This window comes from Cherax quadricarinatus, chromosome 43 (assembly GCF_038502225.1).
Source record: "Cherax quadricarinatus isolate ZL_2023a chromosome 43, ASM3850222v1, whole genome shotgun sequence".
NCBI classification, from domain to species: Eukaryota; Metazoa; Arthropoda; class Malacostraca; order Decapoda; family Parastacidae; genus Cherax; species Cherax quadricarinatus.
The window spans coordinates 22,818,314-22,837,710 of NC_091334.1; the positions used below are offsets into that span (position 1 = coordinate 22,818,314).

Genomic DNA, 19,397 nt, shown 5'->3' on the forward strand with positions numbered 1-19,397 from the left:
AAACGAAAGCCTGTAATTGTTTTACATGATGGTAGGATTGCTGGTGTCTTTTGTCTCTCATAAATATGCAAGATTACAGGTACGTCTTGCTACTTACACTTAGGTCACACTACACATACGTGTACAAGCATATATATACACACCCCTCTGGGTTTTCTTCTATTTTCTTTCTAATTCTTGTTCTTGTTTATTTCCTCTTATCTCCATGGGGAAGTGGAACAGAATTCTTCCTCTGTAAGCCATGCGTGTATTAAGAGGCGACTAAAATGCCGGGAGCAAGGGGCTAGTAACCCCTTCTCCTGTATGTATTACTAAATTTAAAAGGAGAAACTTTAGTTTCTTCTTTTGGGCCAACCCACCTCAGTGGGATACAGCTGGTACATTGAAAGAAGTAAAGAATTGGCATAAAATAGGCCTCAAAGTTAGCAAAATTGCAGTTGCATAAAGTGCTCCCAGACCTGGTGTTATTACCTAAAGGAAGATTCTCCACCATTTTAAATTTTTTGATATTGCAATGCTGATGTTGGGGTCGCAAAATTGAAATACAGTAGGCCTCCACTTATACGGCAGGTTAGGTTCCAGGCTACCGCCGTAAAGTGGAACACCCTTTTTTTTTTCCACTTATAAATGCATACAACTACTAGATAACAAGTTTACACTAACATATATTAAGTTAGCAATAGAACTAGGCATCAAAAAACAATAAAAAAGTACAATACACACATAGTGCACTCATTACTTACCTTAAAATATTTATAGTCTTAATCTAGGGTGAGACAAGTAGTATTTATTGTAAGAAATCAAGTGTGGTATGTATGGTAGTCAGCCGGGCTACCATACCAGGCCACATAATATTCTATTACATTTAAGCATCCCAGAGTGATAAAATGCATATACAGTTTACTCATTACTTACCTTAAAATATTTGTAGTCTTAATCTAGGGTGAGATGAGTAGTATTTATTGTAAAAAATCAAGTGTGGTATGTATGGTAGTCAGCCGGGCTACCATACCAGGCCAACCCATCCCATCCACCCACACATACTATTCTATGATATTTAAGCATCCCAGAGCAATAAAATGTATATACAGTTCACTCATTACTTACCTTAAAATATTTGTAGTCTTCATGTAGGGTCAGGAGTAAGTAAATGAGATAAGACGAATAAATGAGAGAGAGAAAGAATGAGTGCATGAGGGAGAACAGACGCAGAGTTATGTAAACAAACCAGGCGAAGGTAAATTTTGTAAACAACAAAGTGTACACGTCTGGTTTGTGTACAAGTTACATTGTATACAAGTTGTGTCTACATTGATACGGTAGAATAAATAAAGAACACTCCCATTCTCATGTAACATCGTTTTGAGAAGAAATGATGCTCTGAGTGAAGGCAATGGAAATAAGTCACTCTGACTTTTTTGGGTTATCCTAGGTTCTCTACACACATACTGTTATGTATGATAATCTATGTAACTGTATTTGTGTATACCTGAATAAACTTACGTCCATACATACAAAAGGAATAATTTTCTACAGTTACCCCCAGTAACACATTTTCTCTTATGTTAGATTAGAGAAAATGTTGTTCTTGCCATCACTTGTACAAGTTATCTGGCTACCACATCTCGTATTTATTTATTCTCTTGTGGGGTGTATTTATCATCTTTATATGTTATGTATCATGTTTATTATATAATTTTGAAAAAAAAATATGGATGGATTAATGAATGTGTATATTAATGTAATATACGACATTTAATGAGACTCGGTGATTATTATCATCATTACTAATATGACGTCTCAAGATATAAGAGACTTACTGATTTTAATATGTACCTGCATCCTAGTACAGTATGTAAGTTTATTTAGGTACAGGTATACATAAGTATAATTATCACAGTATATATAAATATGAAATAACTTTTAAAAACACTTGAAGTTTTGGAGTTTTCAGACAAAATGGAGACACTTAGTGCTTACGGATCTCAGAGAATGTAAACAAACCGGGTGGGGCGCGGTGACCATATTAGTCAGGTGGGGGGGTGGGGCCATATAGCGAGTTTTGGTCATAATTTGAAATGACCGTATTAGCGGAATGCCGTAAAGCGAAACTCCGTAAAGCGGGGCCCTACTGCACGCTAAGTGACATGTAAATTTTAATTTCTTTTTGCTACAGAAGTGTGTTGAGCTAATTAATATGGTACATTTGGGCCACCTGCCATTTCAATAGAGCAGAACTTGCCCATGCAATTTTCTCATTTAACAACCTTTTATCCACACTTCACTAACAATTGCTAACATACTCAACAGGCGATCACAATATGTAGTTATGTCATGTACTTGATAGTGCTCTGGTGGACAGAACATACCAATAAAGTCCTCACTGGTCACAGACAGAACATACCATTAGGTATGTCTTTACCACTTGTGAGTGTTATGCCTTTTATTTTATTTTATTTTATTATCACACTGGCTGATTCCCACCAAGGCAGGGTGGCCCGAAAAAGAAAAACTTTCACCATCATTCACTCCATCACTGTCTTGCCAGAAGGGTGCTTTACACTACAGTTTTTAAACTGCAACATTAATACCCCTCCTTCAGAGTGCAGGCACTGTACTTCCCATCTCCAGGACTCAAGTCCGGCCTGCCGGTTTCCCTGAATCCCTTCATAAATGTTACTTTGCTCACACTCCAACAGCACGTCAAGTATTAAAAACCATTTGTCTCCATTCACTCCTATCAAACACGCTCACGCATGCCTGCTGGAAGTCCAAGCCCCTCGCACACAAAACCTCCTTTACCCCCTCCCTCCAACCCTTCCTAGGCCGACCCCTACCCCGCCTTCCTTCCACTACAGACTGATACACTCTTGAAGTCATTCTGTTTCGCTCCATTCTCTCTACATGTCCGAACCACCTCAACAACCCTTCCTCAGCCCTCTGGACAACAGTTTTGGTAATCCCGCACCTCCTCCTAACTTCCAAACTACGAATTCTCTGCATTATATTCACACCACACATTGCCCTCAGACACGACATCTCCACTGCCTCCAGCCTTCTCCTCGCTGCAACATTCATCACCCACGCTTCACACCCATATAAGAGCGTTGGTAAAACTATACTCTCATACATTCCCCTCTTTGCCTCCAAGGACAAAGTTCTTTGTCTCCACAGACTCCTAAGTGCACCACTCACTCTTTTTCCCTCATCAATTCTATGATTCACCTCATCTTTCATAGACCCATCCGCTGACACGTACACTCCCAAATATCTGAATACGTTCACCTCCTCCATACTCTCTCCCTCCAATCTGATATTCAATCTTTCATCACCTAATCTTTTTGTTATCCTCATAACCTTACTCTTTCCTGTATTCACCTTTAATTTTCTTCTTTTGCACACCCTACCAAATTCATCCACCAATCTCTGCAACTTCTCTTCAGAATCTCCCAAGAGCACAGTGTCATCAGCAAAGAGCAGCTGTGACAACTCCCACTTTGTGTGTGATTCTTTATCTTTTAACTCCATGCCTCTTGCCAAGACCCTCGCATTTACTTCTCTTACAACCCCATCTATAAATATATTAAACAACCACGGTGACATCACACATCCTTGTCTAAGGCCTACTTTTACTGGGAAATAATTTCCCTCTTTCCTACATACTCTAACTTGAGCCTCACTATCCTCGTAAAAACTCTTCACTGCTTTCAGTAACCTACCTCCTACACCATACACTTGCAACATCTGCCACATTGCCCCCCTATCCACCCTGTCATACGCCTTTTCCAAATCCATAAATGCCACAAAGACCTCTTTAGCCTTATCTAAATACTGTTCACTTATATGTTTCACTGTAAACACCTGGTCCACACACCCCCTACCTTTCCTAAAGCCTCCTTGTTCATCTGCTATCCTATTCTCCGTCTTACTCTTAATTCTTTCAATTATAACTCTACCATACACTTTACCAGGTACACTCAACAGACTTATCCCCCTATAATTTTTGCACTCTCTTTTGTCCCCTTTGCCTTTATACAAAGGAACTATGCATGCTCTCTGCCAATCCCTAGGTACCTTACCCTCTTCCATACATTTATTAAATAATTGCACCAACCACTCCAAAACTATATCCCCACCTGCTTTTAACATTTCTATCTTTATCCCATCAATCCCGGCTGCCTTACCCCCTTTCATTTTACCTACTGCCTCACGAACTTCCCCCACACTCACAACTGGCTCTTCCTCACTCCTACAAGATGTTATTCCTCCTTGCCTTTTATTAGTAGAGTATACATTTTTGGCATTACGGGATGAAAGCTCACCCAACAGTTTATTTACAGGTGCGGAGGAATGACTATGTGCACGCCCTCATCACATACTTCAATATTGAATTCTCTAAGTGTCACAAAAGGACTGGTTTCTCAACAGGTAATCACTCTTGTACAACAAATATTTAAGAGTATCATTCCAACTTTTATTCACTGACATATTAAAAAGGTACTTATACTATTTTTGAAGGGAAAAGTTATTTAGCATTGCAGTTGTTTTCCCCTTTGAGTAAAAAAAAAATTTATTGAACACTTTACATATAGTATTGTATCACCACATATGATTAATTTTAAACATTATTTATTTCAGCCCCTGAGGCACGGTATACTCACTGGAAGCAGACAGTCTTTTATTTTGATGATTATTTGACTGTGAAACACGGGGAGGAAATCTTTGGCACCTTCACGATGAAGCCCAATGAGCGTAACAATCGTGACCTTGACTTTCACATTGAAATGGAATTCCATGGTGAACTTTCAGATTGTCAGGAATCTCATAAATATAAAATGCGTTAAGTCGTTTTAGGTAAGATTTTACAATGATTCATACTCATAAATGTGGAATAATGACGATGATAAAAAGTCTAATAGTATGATTCTATATTTAAACTAGTTGTAACTACTACCCATATGAGGTTGCAGGGTGAGCTCCAGTTCCAGTCTCGCCTCTTAACTCTAGACCAACTGATGTAATAGTCATTTCATACCTAATTTTTAATCATTACATGAAATTTTCTTTATTTCTGAATTCATTTCACTTATTTAACACAGATGAAATGCTTCCTGATATTCCCATGGCTCGCTTGGTGTACAATTCCCAACCAAGCTACCTTGTTTTTTTAAGCATATCTGGTAAAGATAACTTATTCTTGTCTACGAGCCTGGCCCATGGCTGGGCTCTGAGAGTAGTGAAACTCTCGAAACTCTTCTAAGGTATACTTTGATAATATTTTGTGATCACATCTCATCTCGTTCTATACTCTTTGCTCTTTCTAGCTCATTCTGAACATAGGCTTGATGCTCTACTTTCTTTTGTTAGTTTCATGTAGAGATCATAACAAAACTTGGCTGAGGAGAAAACAGAAAATGAAATGCATATCAGGGTATACTTTTGTCATCCCATGCACATTGTGATTATTTTGCATTACCTTGCATATTTTGTATTGATAATTATTCGATGTGCATTTCTGATTAACTTTCTCTTTTCAGCTGATTCTTGCTACGTCCATCAGATGGTCGTCCACGATAATGCCGCAAGTTGACTTAGTCGTTAGGTTCTCTACAAATCTAGGAATTGCTTCCTTAAATGAGGCAACAGAGTTTTGTGTAATTTTGTGTTTGCAAGGCCTAATGGGACCTTGAAACAGCTTGTGGCACATCTTGTACGGACACTTGTGACAGTGCAGTCATGACCAGTTTTTAGAACTGTACCCCAACTGGTGGAGTGACCTTACCAAGTTGTGTGCTCTGTTAATGGATGAGCGGTAGACTCTGCCTCTCTACCAGTGGCAGTATTAAAATGAAAATGGTAGATGAGCATAATACTCTTGCCTCTCCAGTGTAAGAGGATTGAGCAAAGACTCGTGAACTCTCCCTCCCATGTAGGCTGTGGCCAGTAACACTCTGGTGTCATTATTTGTTGGTGCAAGTCCTCAGCAAAGAGTAAGAACAATTGTGGTGTAGTGATGGTGATATTAAAGAAAATGATGTAAGAAAATTAATTGGAAATCCACTGGTATGTTAGATATTGTGGACTTTTACTGGGCTAACGAAGAAAATTGCTGTGTACCATCACATGGTAAGAATATTGTTGATCGATCATTTGTCTATTTGTTCAGCTACAAGGCGAGCTGGTGGAAAAGAACTTACGAAAGAAGTCAAATTTAAAAATGTTCATTAATAATTTTATCACTTTAATCTCTTAATAGTACTGTACTTAGTTACAAATACAGTATTTGTTTAATAATGTCTTAAGCATACAGTATGTCTTTTGTATGTACCAAGAACCTACAGTAAAGATTCTAGAAAAGTTTGCCAGAAGTTCTAGTCCTTGGTTTGAGGACTTGAATTGTTGTACCAGGTTAGAGTGGGTATCTTGTATGTTGTTCGAATTATTTTTACAGATGGCAATAAAAAAAAATAAGAGATAGGGAGTTTAATTGTAGATAGAAATGTTTCCCTGCAATGCTGTATGACTTTCATTATTACACAAAAAAAATACTTTCAACATGAATTAAGTAACCAGCAGTTTTTTCAAACCTAATTAGTAAATTTGCCAAATCAATTGATTTTTAATAATTATGTATAGTAGTCTGGGCATAGAAGTTAGGATGGTGTGGGGGGTCACCATTAAAACCTCCTAACTGATTCCTATTTAATGGATTTCAGAAATGACAAAAAACTGGCCAGACAAACTTTGGAATCAAACAAAATGGAAAGTCTAGATTCCAGATTGTAGCAAAAATATATAGTCCATTGATTCTGACGTTTGTGCTGTACATGCAATATCCAGGACCTATTTATTAAGTGCAAGTGGTGGTGGTGCCACCAAGAGGAAACTTGTGGTTCTCAGTGTTAAACTTGAAATAGTAGAGTATGGCAGGTTATGCAAGGAATGACCTTGAGGAATGAATAGAGGTTACACATCTCTCAACCACAAAAGGTGAGGTTACTGTACAGTACACGTACGGTAATTATTGTTTAGAAATAATTTCAACTTTTTTTTTTTTTTTTTTTTACAAGTACCATCTGACTTACGACCAAGATTGGTCCCAACCAATTGGTCGTGAGTCAAACCTTATGCTGTTAATACTGTAAGGTTTAAGAGAAAGACTGTGTGCAACACAAACTTGTTTATTTGCATACAAAACAAATTAAGCTGTAAACAGTATGGTCATAAGCAATAGTAGTCTTATATCGAGCAGGTCATAAGTCGGATGGTACATGTAGAGTATACGAGTACTGTTTACAGTGCTGTTTTCCTAGTGTCTGGTAGTAGTATTAATCAGTGAACCAAGTCAACCGATTCAAACTTTAGGTTCATGAAAAGTAATTCGGAATCTAGGACAATAATGTACACCCTCTTCCCCTTAGTGTGTTAGATTGCTGTATAGTCCTTGTGGCTTAGCGCTTCTTTTTGATTATAATAATTAGTGTGTTAGAGGATTCACTGTAATCTATAATTAGGAGGGTTGAGGTGGCCTAGGCATTTAGTGAGGATGGAGAGGAGTCCTCCCCCCCCCCCCCAAGAAGTCATTACCATGTATAAAATCTGGGGTGGAGGGAGGGAATGTTCCACCAAAGGTTAAAGGGGGGGGGGGGGTTGAGGCTTGGCTTTAGTATCTATCAAGCTTTGTGTGAGCATGTTCAGAGAATGGAGGCGAGGTCTTTAGTAGATGTGCTGCTAGTGTGAACATTAACACATGAAGGGGTTGAGGGAAACCAGTTAGCAGGATTTGGGAAGGGCAGTAACTGCACTGGAGTGGTAAGAGTATCATACTTTGGATGGTTATCTGAACTCTGATGTCAGCACACTTCTGGCAAGACTGCAGTGGCTGCCAGCAAAGGGACAGACCATGGCTCTGATGCCTAAACTACTGAAAGACATTGTAATCATGGCAGCTACAGCCGTAAGGATTATACATATATGGAGGGGAGGGGGGGTATTTGGCTCAATTCAGGGAACTGGAGAAGAGATTAAATTCCCTAGATCAAGAGCCCCTCACCAGCATCAAGGAACCTCCCTCGAGAGGACAGACAGACATGCATGCTGTGCCTGTCACTTTCATTACACCTTTAGGGTTAGTGCACCCACTGCCTCTAAGACCTTGGACTCCTTGGTTCGCATTTCACTACAGGCTTTTTGTTTTAATACCCTGTCTTCTGCAATCGCTTACCTTGGATGGCCTATTGCTCAGGAAATTCCTTTACTTCCATGGATCAAATTGATTACTTCCCATTTCCCAGGGGATATTACAATTATCTGTAAGAAATAATGCACTGAACTCGGGGATCCTTTTCTTCAGCTGAATACACTTAAGAACACAAGAAGGAAGTCTGCAACAGACCACCTGGCCAATGCCTTGACCTAGTGAGGTCAGACAAGTCACTTAAGGGAGGAGCACTGCACCCGACCTAGTAGCCCAAGCTAGTCGGGTCCAACTCTCACTCACTCGTGTATTTATCCAACCTATTTTTAAAACTACACGTCTTAGCATCAATGACGGTACTCTGGAGTTTGTTCCACTCATCCACAACTATTACCAAACCAGTGCTTTCCTACATCCATCCAATCTAGTCATTGCTGCGAGTCTTGTCTATGTTAGATATTTTTAGCACGCTATTTACATCCCCTTTATTAATTCCTGTTTTCCTCCTTGCTTTCAGTTGTACATATCTTGCTTTTTTATGTCCTCCCAACACCAGTTTCTTCCCTTGAGAGTCATTCCTTAATACTGAGGGACTAAGGAATTGTACTTATCTCCTTGGATCAAACTTGATTGCCTTCCATTCCCTGTGATTTATATGGGTCTAGCACATCCTCAAAAATATAATCATAACCTGCATCCCTTCCCTTTACCACCATTCAGGAGGGGTACCTTAGTGCTGGTAAAGTACTCTTGGTCCAAATAAGTAGAGCTAACCTTTCCTTCCTTGGATCAAACCTGATCTAATGAAAATAAATACCATATTTCACCAGTCCCTGTCGTGCTAAATTATCCATATGGGTTCAGCTATTTTTCAACACATCGGCCATTTTCCACCAAGGTAGGGTGGCCTGAAAAAGAAAAATTAACCATTATTCACTCCATCACTGTCTTGCCAGAGGTGCACTTACACTAGTTATAAAAATGCAGCATCAACACCCTTCAGAGTCCAGGACTCAAGTCCGGCCTGCCGGTTTTCCTGAATCCCTTCATAAATGTTACCATGCTCACTCCAACAGCACATCAAGTCCTAATGTAATTATACATAAATTTAGCTGTGCAATAACTTGGACTACAATATCTTGTGCATGGCACACTGGAATCCACAAGAGGTGTATTTTCTTATGAGATCTCTTCGAGGGACACTGAGCTCCGTGGTGAGGAAGGCGTATCATGGTCTCCCTGTGGAAAACAAAAATAGAAAAAATAAATGAACAGGGAAAATTACACGGATAATGATACTTGTAAAATACATCTTTGTTACAGTAATAAAAATTTGGAACATTAACAATGAAGCAATTACGAAAAGTAAAAAAAAAAAAAAATCAATGTGACCAATGAACACTAAGGCAAAGATGTGTGAGCTAGTGCATATTATTATTATAATAAAAAAAGAAGCGCTAAGCCACAAGGACTATACAGCGCTGCAGGGCAGGAAGGAAGCGAGGGCATCAGGTGGCAAAAGGGAGATGGATGAGTAATAGGTTACGGGTAACAGCAGGGTAGTGGATGGTGAAAGGGTAAAGGGCAGCAAGAGACTGAACTAGAAAGGGCTGAGGGGAGTGCGAAAAGTATCATCAGAGTTTGTGGAGTAAATTAGTCGTTGCCAAGAAGTCAATGAGAGAGTCAGGATTAAAGGAGGGTCCATCAGCAAGAAGGCAAGGTAAAGAGAGAGTAGTAGAACGAAGACGACGGAGGTAAATTCTGCGTGCTCGTTGATAGAGAGGGCAGTCTAACAGAATGTGGCTAATCGATACTGGAACTTGACACTGCTCACAGAGAGGAACAGGGTGCCTCTCCATGAGATACCCATGAGTAAGACGAGTGTGGCCAATGCGAAGGCGGGAGAGAGTGGTCTCCCAACCTCGGCACTGATGACAAGAAGACGGCCAGTAACCTATGCTCGGTTTAATAGAATGAAGTTTGTTACCGAGCAGAGTTGATCAACGTTGTTGCCAACGGGTGCGAAGGTGGGTAGCTATTGCAGCAAAATAGTCCAGAAATGGAACACCTCGATAGGAAATTGGTAGGTCATGTACTGCTGACCGCGCATCAGTGTCTGCCTGTTCATTGCCCTGTATGTCGACATGACCAGGGACCCAACAAAAAACAATATGTTTGGTAGAGATACGGCGTAGCCAAAGTTGGATACAGAGAACTAGGGGATGAGATGTATCAAATTTTCGTATAGCCTGTAGAGCACTAAGGGAGTCTGAGACTACTACAAATGATGACACAGGCATATTATTATTATAATCAAAAAGAAGCGCTAAGCCACAAGGGCTATACAGGACACAGGCATAGATGCGATACGAATAAGTGCTGCAAGAATGGCATACAGTTCAGCAGTAAAAATGCTAGCTGAAGATAGTAAATGCCCCCGCACGACGCTGTCCGGAAACACTGCTGCGAATCCGACGCCGTCTGAAGACTTAGAGCCATCTGTGTACACAGCGGTGGCATGAGAATGGGAGTGGAAGTGATCAAGAAAAAGAGAGCGGGAAGCCACTGTAGGCAGTTGAGCTTTCGAGCAAGGGAGTGAGAAAAAACAGACCCGAACAGCTGGAACTTCCCAGGGGGGTAGGGAAAAGTGAGATGCTACATGAACATATAAAGGTGGTAACTGAAGGGAAGACGAGTGAATGTAGGCGAAGAGAAAAGGGACGGAGCAAATGGGCGGCGAACGAATAAAGAATGTCTACTAATATCGGTGACCATTCTATAAATGGAAGGATTGTGTAGATCGTGAGAGCGTACATAGTAGCGAAGGCAATGGGCATCACGGCGATCAGACAAGGATGGAACATTCGCTTCTGTATAGAGGCTCTCAACAGGGGAAGAGCGAAAAGCACCAAGGCACAAATGTAATCCTTGGTGATGGATAGAGTTAAGGCTAGAGAGAGTAGCAGGAGAGGCCGCGGAATAAATCTGGTCACCATAATCGAGTTTCGATAAAACGAGGGCTGAATGTAGGCGAAGCAGAGTTCGACGATCAGCTCCCCAGGAAAGATGAGCAAGGGTTTTAAGAAGGTTTAGCCGGCTGTGACAAGTTGCCTTCAGAGAGGTAATGTGAGGTTTCCAGGATAACCTACGGTCAAAGAGAAGGCCTAGAAACCTGACTGTATCACGTTCGGGGATAAGGGAGCCGTAGAGATACAAAGGATGATCGGAGATAACAGAGCGTCTAGTGAAAGTAATTTGGTGAGTTTTGGTACTTGAAAATTTAAACCCATGCGTGGTGGCCCAAGTGGAAACACGGTCGACCGCATGCTGGAGAGAAACTGCAATAAGATGACAGTCAGCGCCTGCACAAGCAATAGCGAAGTCATCAACATAGAGTGATGACCAAATATTGGGTGGAAGAACAGAGGCCAAATCATTTATAGCAAGGAGAAAAAGTGTTGTGCTTAGAACACATCCCTGAGGGACACCTTCAGCTTGGACGAAGTCCAGGGAAAGAACATTATTGACTCGAACACGGAAATGTCTGTCAGTTAAAAAGTTCTTAAGGAAGGATGGTAGATTGCCTCGGAGGCCTAAGGAATGGGCCTGGGCCAAAATATTATACCTCCAAGTTGTGTCATATGCCTTCTCAAGGTCAAAAAATATGGCAATAACTGAGTGATTATTCGCAAAGGCATTACGAACATACGTATCCAAGCGTAGTAAGGGGTCTATGGTAGAACGACCCTTACGAAAGCCATATTGACTAGCGGAGAGACTGTTGTGTGTCTCTAAATACATTAAACGTCGATTTACGAGACGTTCCATCACTTTGCAAACTGCACTAGTAAGAGCAATGGGACGATAGTGGGAGGCATCATGTCCTGTAGTACCCGGTTTGCGGAAAGGGAGAACAATGGCAGATTTCCACAGCTGGGGAAGAACTCCTTGTGCCCAAATAAGATTGAAGAGGTGTAAGAGGACTACAAGGGCTGACCGATGTAAATGTTGTAACATACGAATATGAATGTCGTCAGGCCCAGCTGCCGTTGATCAGCAAGCTGAGAGCGTTGCCTCCAGTTCTTGAAGTGTAAAAGGCACATTATACTGTTCTTCTCTGAGAGAAGAAAAGTCCAAGGGTACTAACTCTCTGGCAGACTTTGAGGAAAGAAACGAGGGGCATAGATGGAGCCCTCGGGAAATACGGACCAGATGTGTGCCAAGTTCAATGGCAACGTCGAGAGGGTTTGCTACATCAACACCAGCGACCCGTAGAACAGGAGCCGGGTCAGGAGAGTATTTACCACTCAATTTCCTCACTTTTTTCCAGACTGCACTCATAGAAGAAGCAGAGGTGATGGTGGAAACATAGTCTCGCCAACAAGTGCTTTTAGCTTCACGGATGACACGGCGAGCGATCGCACGCTTCTGCTTAAAATCAAGAAGTCTCTCAGCGGTTCTGTTGTACTGGTACCTGCCCCATGCAGCACGTTTCAAACGTACTGCACGAGCACAAGCAGGAGACCACCAAGGCACGCACTTCTGAGAATGCCTGCCTGAGGTTTGGGGTATAGAATGAGAAGCTGCGGTATAAACTGACGTCGAGAAGATGTGTAGGAGCTCATCAATGGAGGATGAAGAAGGAACCTCACTAAAAGCAGTGAGGTGTGAGTAAAGATCCCAATTTGCCCGATCAAATTGCCAGCGAGGGCTACGGAAAGGTGGTGAATAGGAAGAAGTAAGAATGATCGGAAAATGATCGCTGTCATGTAAGTCCGGTAGAACAGACCAGGTGAAGTCTAGTGCAGTGGAGGAAGAGCAGACTGATAGATAGATGCAAGAGAGAGTATGAGTACGAGGATCAAAATGGGTGGGAGTACCCGTATTTAAAACATGGAGGGGGTGAGAGGCGAGAAAAGCCTCCAACTGGATGCCATGTGAGTCACAATGAGACCCTCCCCCAGAGGAAATGGTGGGCATTAAAATCACCAAGTAACAGAAGTGGTGGTGGTAAGGATGAAACAAGAAAGGCAAAGTCTGGGATATAAAATGCTCGAGAAGGAGAGAGATATAAAGAACATATTGTAAACCACTTATTCAAGTGGATACGGGCTGCGGTGTAATGCAGCGAGGTATGGACAAATAGTTGACAGTACGGAATATCATTGCGTAGAAGAAGGGCACTTTCATTAAAGGTCCCATCTGAGAAAGGATCCGAAGAATACAATAAATTATAGCCTGAGATAGGTTGGAAAACAGCCGAGTGTAATTTTGGTTCTTGTAAGCAAGCACCAACAGGGGAAAACCTGGAAAGCAACATCTGAAGCTCACCCCGATTACCCCTGAGGCCACAGATATTCCACTGTAAATAGGCCATGATTGGCGATGAAGAAAATACCAGGAATCTGTAGGTAAAGGCACCTACGGACTAGAGGGGTTAGAAAAGTCAACGTGTGGTAGCATTGGAAGACGTTCAAGTAGCGAAGGAACGGAGCGTTGCGAAGAATGGGGTTGTGAAGATGGAGGAGAGGGAAGAGAAGGAACAGGAGGTGAATCAGTGTCCATTGAAGGTTTAGTCTCTGCAATATATTCTGAAATGGCTTCAAGTGTTTCTGAATTCAAAGATGTATGGGAGACCATATTGGAGATGGAAGGAGGAGGGTGAGTAAAGATTGGGACAGTAATGGACTGTACCAAAGTAGAGGGGGAGGGAAGAGTGTAAGGGACTGGAGATGAAGTGTGGGGGGGGGACCGAAGAGGCAGAAACCTGGGAGGTGGCAGAAGAGGGAGAAACTTGGGAGGGGACGGGGGTGGAAGGCATAGTACGAGGAGGAGGGTGAATCTCCACACTTGTAATAGAGCCAGAGAGAGGGGAAGAACTAGGTACAGAGACTGGAAAGGTAAAGTGTGGAGGTGGAAGAAGGGAAGGAAGGGGCAAAGAAGATTTGAGCAATGTGGATTTTTTGGACTTCTGAGAAGTAGAGGGGCGATTGGTATTAGGTGTCGTACGAGGTCTTGTCGATACTGGGGCTTGTGTGGAAGGACGCGAAGATGTGAGAACAGACTGAGTTGTAGTTGGGACGTCAGAGCCAAGGACAGCAAAAGGATTAGATGCCGGAGTGGCTATGGGAGGGGTAACAACAGAGGAGGCTGCAGGAGATGGGACCCCAGAAGTGGGGGGATGTTTGGAAACACGAGAATAAGAAACACGGGGTAGTCTCCCTTGGAGGCTGAGATGAGTAACTGCCATAGCATAAGCGAGACCTGCCTCTTTGAGGCAACGGATTTCACGTTCATTTAAGTAGACCTGGCAACGGCGGGAGTACGATGGGTGAGCTTCATTACAATTAAGGCAAGATGGAGGTTGACTGCAAGATGTATTAGAATTGTCGTCGGCACCACAGACTGGGCATTCGGCCATAGATCTGCAATATTTCGCTGGGTGACCAAAACGCCAGCAATTTCTACATTGTTGCGGTGTAGGTATCACCTTTCGAACTTGTAACCGATGTCCCGCGACATATACAGAGGACGGGAGTTCTCGGCTGTCAAAAGTTAAACGAGCCACATTGCAAGGGTAACGTCTCCGCCCCCAGGCAGGAAGGACATAAGTGTCTACTTTGAGGATTGGGAGATCCTGGAGTTCCAGCTGTTCAAAAATGTCATTGCCACATGACTGGAAATTCTGTTGGACTATGGTATGGGGGCAGAATGACAGTACCACTACAAGAATTGAGAGAAAGATGTTTTTCAATAGTGATAGGAGTAGTATCGATATTCGAAAGGAGAGAAAGATCATGAGCTTGGGTAGCATTCTGGACAGTGACGATGCGCGTACCGCTCTTGAGAGCATGAAATGAAATATCTCTACCAACATGACGCAGGAGCGCTCTGCCAATACTATGGTCAGAAAGGTAGGCAGAAGAAGAAGTCGGTCTTACAGTAAAGAATTTAGTCCATTGTGTGGTCCGAAACTGAGCGTGGAGAGGGAGTGCTTGACGTGTTGGTCTTTTCTGAGTAGAATGGGAAGGTAACGAAGGAGCATCATCAGGAGATTGACGTTGGCGTTTAGGAGTAGGACCGGAGTTGGTCCGGCGTGAAATAGGCGGGCGATTCGAAAATTGCCGTACCGTAGAGGGAGAAGCCGGAAGCATAGTCAAAGGAGAGCGGAGTTCAGACAAATCGAAGGAGTCAGTCGAAGCCCCGGTACCTGAAGCGGGTGAGGAAACAGCACCAGCAAGAGGTACAGGGGCATCAGGAGTGTCCGAAGAGTGGTCTAAACACAAGGCAGGGTCAGAATGGGGTGAGGTATCAAGAAGGGGCCCGGGGGTAGTGGGTTCATGGATTGGGTTCTCCATGGTTAGGTTACTCCTTTGCTTTTTGTTTTTAAGAAGAAAAAAGAAGAAAAGAAAATAAAAATAAAAAAAAGAATAAAAAAAGGGGGGAGCGGGGAGGAATAGTTCCCAGGAGGAATGAAAGGGCCGGAAATCTCCCTCCGCACCCAAGAGGACCTCAGCACCGCTAGTAGCGCAGATGCAGCATGGAACCCGTGCCATACCCTACCCTTCATGCCAGTAAACCAGCAATCCGGGATAGCAACCTCACATCTGCCGAGCTACCTTGGTGGACAAAAGAGAGGGCGGCCGGATATCTGCCACAAAGCATACCTCCTTCGGCCACCACCCCCGGAATCCGAAAGGTGGCTTCCAGAGATACACCCGTCGCCCGAAAGACACCCAAAGCTACTCCGGGATACTGGAGAGGGATCGGGACATCCCCAGGCAATCCAGATTCCACGGCAAACTACGCCACCGCCAAGAACCTCAACGGAATGGGATGGACCCTGGTGTCCTTTCCCCTAACTAGGAACTAGCGCGCCTGTGGGAGAAATCACAAAGGCCAAAAAGAGGAAGGGCAAAAGGGAGGGGTGGGGAGGAGGAGGAGGAGGAATGGAAAAACGGGAGGATGGGATAGGGGAGGGGAGAATGGGGGGTGATTAGGTTCGGTCTGAGGAAGAAGACCGACAGGGCTAATTCCTCAGACCAAGAGCCTCTTCACCATGCCAAGGAGCCCCCCTTGAAGAGGAGCTAGTGCATAGCTCTGTAGAGAGGTAATGAGCGTTGAGACTTTAGTGTTAGTGACAGGTTGGTGGGACAAAGTACAGTTAATAATACCATACGACATCTACAGCAGCTAAGCCATCAAGTGACTGAAGAAAATGTGACCCTCCTAATGACAGCTTCGCCTGGTCCGCAAGACTAGTGCGACGCAACACCAGTCCTACGGGTTGGGGCAAGACGGGTAACTAGGGAACACAGGTTATGTCATAGAGATCAAGTAGTTTTAAGACTCACCGCGAGTTCAACCCCCACCCGTACCGTGGCAAGACCACTTTGATCTCTGTATAGACCTATTGGAATTAAACTTGTATACATGTATACCATTCGTAAGTACACACACTTTCACTATACACAGAGAAATATAATATAAACAAAGTAATATTTGCAGGTTAGGGTGAGTAAAATTCATCAGGAAACAGGACAAGTGTTTCCTGACGCGTGTCTTAGTCATGTGATGACTCACAGCTGGAACTTTTGGTCATCTGACCCATTGATTAAGCGAAATTAATATCAGTTTGTGCTGTATGAACCTTGTGGACTTTAAATATTTACTAGATAGTTATTATAATAAAAAAGAAGACGCTAAACCACAAGGCCTATACAGTGCTGCAGGGCAGGAAGTGGGGGTATCAGGTGGCAAAAGGGAGATGGATGAGTAATAGGTTACGGAGAACAGCTGGGCAGTGGATAGTGAAAGGGTAGAGGACAGCAAGAGATTGAGGTAGAAAGTGCTGAGGGGAGTGCGAAAGGTATCAGAGTTTGTGGAGTAAATCAGTCGTTGTCAAGAAGTCAATGAGAGAGTTAGGATTAAAGGAGGGTCCATCAGCAAGAAGGGAAGGTAAAGAGAGAGTAGTAGAGCGGAGACGACGTTGGAGGTAAATTCTGCGTGCTCGTTGATAGAGAGGGCAGTCTAACAGAATGTGGCTAATCGATACTGGAACTTGACACTTCTCACAGAGGAACAGGGTTCCTCTCCATGAGATACCCATGAGTGAAACGAGTGTGGCCAATGCGAAGGTGGGAGAGAGTAGTCTCTTAACCTCTGCACTGATGACAAGACGGCGGCCAGTAACCTATGCTCGGTTTAATAGAATGAAGTTTGTTACCGAGTAGAGTTGACCAACGTTGTTGCCAACGGGTGTGAAGGTAGGTAGCTATTGCAATAAAATAGTCCGGAAATGGAACACCTCTATATGAAATTGGTAGGTCATGTACTGCTGACCGCGCAGCAGTGTCTGCCTGTTCATTGCCCTGTACGTCAACATGACCAGGGACCCAACAAAAAAACAATATCTATGCTTGGTAGAGATACAACGTAGCCAAAGTTGGATACGGAGAACTAGGGGGTGAGGTGTATCAAATTTCCGTATAGTCTGTAGAGCACTAAGGTAGTCTGAGACAACCACAAATGATGACACAGGCATAGATGCGATACGAATAAGTGCTGCAAGAATGGCATACAATTCAGCAGTAAAAATGCTAGCCGAAGATAGATAGTAAATGCCCTCGCACAACGCTGTCCGGAAACACTGCTGCGAATCCGACGCCGTCAGAAGACTTAGAGCCATCTGTGTACACTGCGATGGCAGGAGAATGAGTGTGGAAGTGGTCAAGAAAACGAGAGCGGGAAGCTCTAGATAGTAAATGCTACGATCCAGTAATTCTACGTAAATATACCTCGTACATACTGTCCACAAATCTCTATAATACTCCTGGTTTCAGTATTATTCAGAGAAGTGTATAATTAAAGGTATACTACTTTATTCTAGGTAATAAAGAATTCTTGACTGGTAGTGAAGAGGTAGGCGCAGCCTTAATAACCCTCGTGTAGTCGATAGGCTTTAAACCCTATTAACCAGCCAACCATATTTCTAGAGTTAAATACAGTAAAAAGTAAATATAAAAAGGTCCCACTTGTTAAATTATGAGTACAATGGAAGGGAGAGTTATATTAATGGAAGGTAGTTATATTGATGGAAAGTTATAGAGAGGGACTCGGCAAACTTCAAAATGTGTTCGTCTGTTTGTCTCCACATCTGATGGAAAATGAGGACACGTTCAGAGAAACTAATATATTAAAAAGTTTTGGTCGAAGTCCTGATGGAGCCGAGGAAGCTGCCGAAGACATCATCTCATTAGATAACGGAAAGGAATCTCTCCCCCTCCTGCTCCTGCCTTCATAATTTGCATACGGTCCCTTTCAGGACTCGAATTAATATTTCTTGGGCTTGAAGCTCCTCGCTTCTCCAGCTTTAAGTATATTTTGGGGTGGAATATCTGAGGAAAGAATGGAGGAATATCCTCGTAGTTGTGCACTGGAAGGCTACGCAACACCAGAGGTAAACATTACTTGCGTGTAAACAGTTCTTGATGAAGAGGATACCAATATATTTCCTAATTTTGGGCAATTTTGGCATCTGAGAATCTTTGTGCGGGCATATATATCATTTGTAAAAACACTAAGTGTACAAGAACCTTCAGAATGGGATATGCTAAAAACCTATAATTCAAAGGATATATACCCCTAAAAGTGTATTTCTCTCTGCATATATACACATTTTACTTTAATTCCTATTTTACGTATTTTTGTCTGGAGGTGAAAAAAGTTACCATGTGTCCATAACGACCCTATTGTAGTCGATATGCTTTAAACCCGATTAACCCAGAAACCAATGATACATAAGAATTTAAGCCATTTACACTCTCTGTACAGGAATATTGCTGTACACTAAGGTCCCCTTAAAGGCAGGTGCGCTGTATAGCCCTTGTGGTTTAGTTCTTTTTTTATTATAATAATTTAAGGCAGGTGAATCTGCACACACATACACATTATATAATTATATATATATATATATATATATATATATATATATATATATATATATATATATATATATATATATATATATATATATATATATATATATATATATATATATATATATATATATATATATATATATATATATATATATATATATATATATATATATATATATATATATATATATATATATATATATATATATATATATATATATATGCAAAACAACCACTCTGAAAGAATGAGAAATCCCAAG

At 42.2% G+C, this 19,397-nt stretch overlaps 1 protein-coding gene across 7 annotated transcripts in view; it reads left to right on the forward strand.

The window, feature by feature from the left end:
* The window catches only part of Art1 (arginine methyltransferase 1), a 34,676-nt gene extending 28,201 nt beyond the window's left edge, over window positions 1–6,475 (forward strand). For 5 of the 7 annotated variants that reach the window (XM_053784381.2, XM_053784376.2, XM_053784382.2 and 2 more), the window contains exons 8-10: window positions 4,339–4,428; window positions 4,639–4,854; window positions 5,538–6,475. In XM_053784381.2, coding sequence (XP_053640356.1) covers window positions 4,339–4,428; window positions 4,639–4,844 — 296 coding nt within the window. In that variant the 3' untranslated portion in view covers window positions 4,845–4,854; window positions 5,538–6,475. The remainder of the gene's footprint in view (window positions 1–4,338; window positions 4,429–4,638; window positions 4,855–5,537) is intronic. The other 2 variants (XM_070093729.1, XM_053784377.2) reach the window with 1 other exon arrangement.
* The last annotated feature ends 12,922 nt before the right edge of the window (window positions 6,476–19,397 follow it).